The following is a 7,777-nucleotide window of genomic DNA, read 5'->3' as shown; positions in this document are numbered from 1 at the left end:
GGATCAGTATGAAAAAGCACACTTCCTTTGTGAGAAACCCGCTTATTTCATCTTCCGGGAACGCACAGAGCAGCATGGCAGCAGACAGCACGATGCCTAATGGCCAAGAAACGGCCTCCTTGAACGGAGAGCCAGCTTTCAAGCGACTTCGGGAGAATGGACAGGTCGAGTCCCTGCGGACTCCGAAGGAACCTCGGAATAAAGTAACCGTGGTCCTCGGTGCGCAATGGGGAGACGAGGGAAAGGGGAAAGTGGTTGACCTGCTAGCCATGGACGCAGACATAGTATGCAGGTGTCAGGTACGTAGCTAGCTATGCTAACTAGCTATCTAAGCTAAACCAGCAAACACACAAACAAGGCATTTGAATTTGACAAAAATACGTCAGTCGTTAGGCTGCGTTAGCAAGGCCTAAACAAAACCAATACTAGCTAGTGTATAAAAATATTTAGGAAGCTAGCTATTAGCCAATTATCATGCAAACCTACAAACTTGCTAACCTTAGTGGCCAGCTAGCTAAGAATGCTATCTAGTGGTAGCGGATAACGACCCCCCAACAAATGGGTTATCTAGAGATTACTAGCTTGGTTTCCAACTGGAGTTATCGAGATATCCTTCATCTCGGCTCCCATGATAAAATACTACCTACATTGGTTTCATTCGACTAACTTTGACCTTGTGATCAGTGCCCTATTTGCAGTCAAGTTAGATAATGTCAGTGGCTGCTGCAGTTCAGTGCAGCACAGAGAAGCCCAAGGCATTAGAATGTTTCCGCTGTCCCATGCTAGTGTAAGGTGTCCATATGTTGTATTACAGTTCAGTTTTGGAGCCGTTCAAATAATGCCCTACCAGTTGGCTGCTAATTACTTATCAACAGAATTTGCCTGTGCTCCTCCTCTTGGTGTTCATGTAAATACCTTCCTCAGGGGTATGTGCTTAGGCCCCTCCTGTACTCCCTGTTCACCCACGACTGTGTGGCCAAGCACGACTCCAACACCAACAAGTTTGCTGAAGACACAACAGCCTGATCACTGACAACGATGAGACAGCCTATAGGGAGGAGGTCAGACACCTGGCAGTGTGGTGCCAGGACAACAACCTCTCCCTCAACGTGAGCAAGACAAAGGAGCTGATCGTGGACTACAGGAAAAGGAGGGCCGAACACGCCCCCATTCACATCGACAGCGCTGTCCACATCACCAACAAACAAACTATCATGGTCCAAACACATCAAGACAGATGTGAAGAGGGCACGACAAGACCTTCTCCCCCTCAGGAGACTGAAAAGATTTGGCATGGGGCCCCAAATCCTCAAAAAGTTATACAGCTGCACCATCGAGAGCATCCTGACCAGTTGCATCACTGCCTGGTATGGCAACTGCTCGGCATCCGACCGTAAGGCGCTACAAAGGGAAGTACTTACGTCACTGAGGCCAAGCTTCCTGCCATCCAGGACCTATATACTAGGCGGTGTCAGAGGAAGGCCCCAAAAATTGTCAAAGACTCCAGTCACCCAAGTCACGGCAAGCGGTACCGGAGCACCAAGTCTAGGTCCAAAAGGCTCCTTAACAGCTTCTACCCCCAAGCCATAAGACTGCTGAACAATTAATCAAATGGCCACCCAGACTATTTACATTGACCCCCCCCATGTTTTTACACTGCTGCTACTCGCTGCTTATTATCTATGCAAATGTACTTTACCCCTACCTACATTTATAAATTACCTTGACTAACCTGTACCCCCGCACATTGACTCGGTATCGGTACCCCCTGTATATAGCCTCGGTATTGTTACTTTTTACTTTAGTTTATTTAGTAAATATTTTCCAAACTCTATTTCTTGAACTACATTGTTGGTTAAGGGCTTGTAAGTAAGCATTTCACGGTAAGGTCTACACCTGTTGTATTTGGCGCATGTGACAAATAAAATTTGATTCGATCTGTCTCATCCAGGGAGGCAACAACGCAGGCCACACAGTGGTGGTGGACTCTGTGGAGTATGACTTTCACCTGCTCCCCAGCGGAGTGCTCAACAAGAAGGCTGTCTCATTTATTGGTGGGTTGACCCTCTCACTGGCACTTCAGCCTCTAAGCTGCTTTCACTTGTTAGGATTCCTGTTCAAATCATCCCTAACTGAACTGCTTATCCACAGGGAACGGGGTTGTGATACACCTGCCTGGGCTCTTTGAGGAGGCTGAAAATAACCTGCAGAAAGGCAAAGGTAAGTATTTGCAAAAGAGGCTTGCAGGAAAGATGAGGGATAAAAGGGTGATGGATGAATGAAGTGGAACAAGACCTGCAATTTGTTGTCTTTGTCCAGGACTGCAAGGATGGGAGGAGCGTTTAAAGATTTCTGACCGTGCACACATTGGTAAGTCTGTATGACTCGGTTGTATGTTTTACAAACCTATGGTTTAGTGTTTTGCAATTCCATTAATTTACTATTTTTCTTTGCCTCATCCGCTAATAGTGTTCAACTTCCACCAAGCTGTTGATGGGATCCAGGAACAACAGAGACAGCTACAGGCGGGAAAGAAGTGCGTGGGTTTTACTGTATGAGGAAGTGTTAATGACTATCTGGGCTCGTATTTATAAAGCATGTCAGAGTAGGAGTGCTGATCTATGAGACTCTTTGTTTAGACGAGCCCTCTTAATTTTACTATATGTTCCAATTCATCCCAAAGGTGTTCGATGGGGTTGAGGTCAGGGCTCTGTGCAAGCCAGTCAAGTTCTTACACACCGATGTCAACAAACCATTTCTGTATGGACCTCGCTTTGTGCACAGGGGCGTTGTCAGGCTGAAATAGGAAAGGACATTCCCCAAACTGTTGCCACAAAGTTGGAAGGACAGAATCGTCTAGAATGTCATTGTATGCTGTAGCGTTAAGTTTTCCCTTCACTGGAACTAAGGGGCCTAGCCCAAACCATGAAAATCAGCCCCAGACCATTATTCCTCTTCCACCAAACGTTACAGTTGGCACTATGCATTGGGGCAGGTAGCGTTCTCCTGTCATCCGCCAAACACAGATTCGTCCGTATGACTGCCAGGTAGTGAAGCGTGAATAATCACTCCAGAGAGTGCGTTTCCACTGGTCCAGAGTCCAATGGTGGCAAGCTTTACACCACTCCAGCCGATGCTTGGCATTGCGCTTGGTAATCATAGGCTTGTGTGCGGCTGCTCGGCCATGGAAACCCATTTCATGAAGCTCCCGACGAACAGTTATTGTGCTGACGTTGCTTCCAGAGGCAGTTTGGAACTCGGTAGTGAGTGTTGCACCGAGGACAGACGATTTTTACATGCTTCAGCACTCGGCGGTCCCGTTCTGTGAGTTTTTGTGGCCTACCACTTCGCGGCTGAGCTGTTTTTTGCTCCTAGGTGTTTCCACTTCACAATAACAGCACTTACAGTTGACCGGGGCAGCTCTAGCAAGGCAGACATTTGACGAACTGACTTGTTGGAAAGGTGGCATCCTATGATGGTGCCCCGTTGAAAGTCACTGAGCTCTTCAGTAAGGCCATTCTACTGCCAATGTTTGTCTATGGAGATTGCATGGCTGTGTGCTCGATTTTATACACCTGTCAGCAACGGGTGTGGCTGAAATAGCCGAATCCACTAATTTGAAGGGGTGTCCACATACTTTTGTATACATATTATAAGTACTTAGTTTTATTAGTAGTTGTAGAAGTAGCTCATTTGTATTAGGTGTAGGCCTATTAGTAGTTGTACAGCAAATATTTTATGCTGTTAATGTACGTTTTTGTGTTTCATTATTCTTCTTACTAAGTATTGTTTATTTATTTATTTTTCATTTGGACACTTGAATACGAGATCCTGCAAAATGTCAAATAAAATAAATAAATATGGTCAGTGATTGCAGCTATTAAATAATTAAGTCATGGTAGCCTTTCTGGGCTACTGCCAAGGCAGTATTGTATATTCTTTCTGTGGCACTCCTGAACGTCCACTTTCTGTTTTTGATTGTTTTCTAGTTTGGGAACCACCAAAAAGGGCATTGGACCTGCCTATTCTTCCAAAGCTGCTCGCAATGGACTGAGAGTCTGTGACCTTGTGTCTGATTTTACCGTCTTTGAGGAGAAGTCAGTACCCAAATTATTGTTTTTAAGAATGCATGGTGATGCTTTCAACCCTTAACTTTATTTAAGTCATTGATATTGATTGGTAGTGGATGTCCTTTTCTTCTTCCACAGGTTCCGTGTATTGGCAGAGCATTTTCTGACTATGTACCCCAACCTCAATGTTGACATTGACAATGAGCTGCAGCAACTGAAGGTAAAAAGAATATTGCTTGAATTATGTAATATCTTTACTTAAATAAAACTTTGGACTTAGCCATCACCTGCCCAGGATGCAGTCAGGGATGCTAGTCCAGTTATGTCTTGTTTGTGCCCAATGAATGTGATCCTGTTTTTGAGGGGTCTCTTTATGCAGGTTGATACCGTCTCAATTGAGCTGATTCCTTGCAGCACAGCTCTTGTTTGTCTTCCAGGAGTAAAGCGAAAATGTAAAGAGAAGATTCTGAGAGGTTTCTCTGTGCTCCAGTAGGTGTTTAGTCACTGATTTTTCCCTCCTCTTTTCCAGGAGTATGCTGAGAGGTTGCGTCCCCTTGTGACCGACGGGGTGTACTTCATGCACAAGGCACTCACTGGGCCCAGCAAGAAGATCCTGGTGGAGGGAGCCAATGCAGCCCTCCTGGATATTGACTTTGGTGAGAACAGAAGGAGTTGAGGGGGTAAATGATTATGCTGCTCTGCTGTTTGCCATTTAGTGATTGCCATTGGAATATAATTTGAAGGAAGTGGAATAATAATTTGTCTTTTTCAGGTACCTACCCATTTGTGACGTCCTCTAACTGCACTGTTGGGGGAGTGTGCACTGGCCTAGGTGTGCCCCCGTCCTATGTGGGGCGGGTGTATGGTGTGGTCAAGGCCTACACCACCCGGGTAGGCGTTGGAGCTTTCCCCACTGAGCAGGACAATGTGAGTGGATAGAATTTGTTGTGCGGAATCAATGTTGTGTGCTAAGCCTTGCAGTATGAATTTGTTGTGGCATAAACATACTATCTCTTCCAGTACTTCATATTTACATTCAGTTTTATAGTGAATCCCATATCTAACTGCTGTTGTTTTGGTCCAGGAGGTTGGCAACTTGTTGCAGTCCAGAGGGAGGGAGTTTGGTGTGACGACGGACAGACGGCGCCGCTGTGGCTGGCTGGACCTGATTCTGGTCAGATACGCCCACATGGTCAATGGCTTCACTGCGTAAGGCTCAGTCTCTCCTGCTTGTGTCCTTCTTTCTGTATGTGTTCCATACTGTATGCATTGTAATTATTGGAGTGCAGTGTTCAGCCTCCTATGTTAAATTGCTGTCCACATATTCCATAATCATGTTTGACACGACTGTTCCTCTCCCACAGCATCGCTCTGAACAAGCTTGACATCCTGGACACGCTGCCAGAGATCAAAGTCGGTGTAGCCTACTCTGTTGATGACGAGCCCCTTCCCAGTTTTCCTGGTAAGTTTCTCCCTGTCTAGGAGGACTAATCTTGTCTTGCTCCTTTCACATTACCATTAGACACTTGATTTGGCTTGACCTGTGCACTGGGGAGACTCCCATCTCATTCCCTCTCTCCCTCTGTAGCCAATATGGACGTGCTGACACGGGTGTCAGTGAAGTATGAGACACTACCTGGATGGTGCTGCAGCACTGAGGATGTGAGGTGCTTTGAGGAGCTGCCCTCTCAGGCACAGAGCTACATCCGCTTCATCGAGGACTTCTTGCAAGTGCCAGGTTAGTCAAGAAAAAAAGGATTTATGGTGATTTTAAGCAGCCTTACTAAAACAATCCTTATTTTTATAATTGATGATAATATATTCACTGTGAATTTTGTTTCACTTTCAGTGAAATGGGTTGGAGTTGGGAAATCCAGAGAGAGTATGATCAAGCTGTTCTGATCAGTTGGGGGTTTGGTAACTGATGACCAATTGGGTTTCTCGCCATCACAACAGCTGCTTCAGACAATAATTATGTTTTGTTGATGAATACTTTGACTATAAACCTTGGGTTAAAGTCCCAAAGTCTGTTTTGCAGAAAATAAAAACATCACCAGCAACGTTGTTAGTGAAACTAAGTAACCTTTTGGGAGGTTCACTTTCACATCAACTCTTCTGAACAGTAATGTATAACCTGCATTCCATAGCTTTCTTTTGTTCTGATATGACAGAAGACATTATTGGGATATTATGGTGTTCGTCCTCCGTAGCTAATGGACAGGGTTAAAACCTTAAACACCTGCAGTAACCATCCCAGGCTTCCATCAACCTTTTCATTCCATTTCATTGAACTAGTATAGTAAAACACGTTTTACAACTCAGTAGGAGTTCTTTTTTTCTTTTCTTTTTTTTTAAGCTGTATTTTAAAATGACCACACCTTGTAGTACATTTTTTGCACAATCTTTACTTAAAGGGATACTTTGGGATTTTGGCAATGAGGCCCTTTATCTACTTCCCCAGAGTCAGATGACTAGTATGCTAGCAAGTACCCATAGACTTCCAGTCATTGCGCCAACGCTAGTTAACACTGGCTCGTGAAACTACCTTTAACTTCCTTCATACTGGACACAGAGACATACAAATGGTATCAACTAGTTCATCTGGCGAAGTAGATAAAGGGCCTCATTGCCAAAATCCCAAAGTATCCCTTTTAAGGGTTGTGAAACTAGACCAATGTTTAGAGGCCTTGTAATTAGGTCTTTCTATGAGCTGGCATGTTGTATGAATGAATTATAGGCATGATTTGAGATGCAAAAGGGATGCTGTCTTAAAGCCTTAGTTTCATATTGATCATTAAGATCAAGAACTTGGGATTGCACACGAACACTGGTTGGTGTTTAGAAAATAAATGTAGAAAACAAGGGAGGAACTCCACGTTAATAATGTATATACAAACTACACAAATATTTTCCATAACATTTCATTCAGTGTAATTAAAAAAGGAAACAGTATGCTTCTTCTCACCTGTTACAACCCTAAAATTAGCAATAAAATACTGTCATTGCTATTCTGTTGAGTTTTTTTGTTGATAGTATTAATCATGTGTATTTGTTTACTTTTCAATATATGTGGAGTAATTGGTCTGCTGTCTGATAACAGTCATTGATATGACTCTATTTGTAAACATTAACAAGTACTTTTTCAAGACTGGCTGTGTTCGAGAGCATTAAGTCCATGATACATTTTTGGTAAATGGTGACTGACTGACCTACAAATAAGGAGTAGTTATTTATGATGCAAGGTGATTTGTAGATCAGTCAGTCGTCGGTTTCCTGCCCTGTCGGCTGCAATGTTGAACAAGCCCTATTTCTATACCTGTTCTCTGGTGTTAATCACCACTACGACCCGTGACCAGTCCATACACGGACATCATCTCATAGACATATCACACCACTGAGCCGAGCCATTCAAGCTTCAAATGTAATTTTATTTGTCACTTGCTTCGTAAACAACAGGTGTTGATATAACAGTGAAATGCTTTCTTACGGGCCCTTCCCAACAATACAGAGTGAGGAAAAAATGGAATAATAAAAGTAATAATAAATACACAATGAGTAATAACTTGGCTATACACACGGGGTACTAGTACTGAGTCGATGTGTATGGGTACCAGGTAATTGAGGTAAATATGTACATATAACTAGGAATAAAGTGACTAGTCAACAGGAACGCTAATAAACAGTAGCAGCAGCATAAGTGATGAGTC

The 7,777-nt window shown here is 43.7% G+C and overlaps 1 protein-coding gene across 1 annotated transcript; it reads left to right on the top strand.

The window, feature by feature from the left end:
- Positions 1 to 22: 22 nt before the first annotated feature.
- Positions 23 to 7,082, top strand: LOC121579496 (adenylosuccinate synthetase isozyme 2-like). Its single transcript, XM_041894107.2, has 13 exons — positions 23 to 299; positions 1,952 to 2,054; positions 2,152 to 2,220; positions 2,320 to 2,370; positions 2,470 to 2,536; positions 3,990 to 4,097; positions 4,209 to 4,290; positions 4,600 to 4,726; positions 4,843 to 4,997; positions 5,155 to 5,279; positions 5,435 to 5,532; positions 5,659 to 5,808; positions 5,920 to 7,082. Exons 1-13 carry the CDS (start codon positions 75 to 77, stop codon positions 5,970 to 5,972), a joined length of 1,413 nt encoding a protein of 470 aa, XP_041750041.1. The 5' UTR covers positions 23 to 74; the 3' UTR covers positions 5,973 to 7,082.
- The last annotated feature ends 695 nt before the right edge of the window (positions 7,083 to 7,777 follow it).

This window comes from Coregonus clupeaformis, chromosome 13, assembly GCF_020615455.1.
Source record: "Coregonus clupeaformis isolate EN_2021a chromosome 13, ASM2061545v1, whole genome shotgun sequence".
Lineage (NCBI taxonomy): Eukaryota > Metazoa > Chordata > Actinopteri > Salmoniformes > Salmonidae > Coregonus > Coregonus clupeaformis.
The sequence above is the reverse complement of the archived record's forward strand: the minus strand, read 5'-3'. Positions and strand labels throughout refer to the sequence as shown.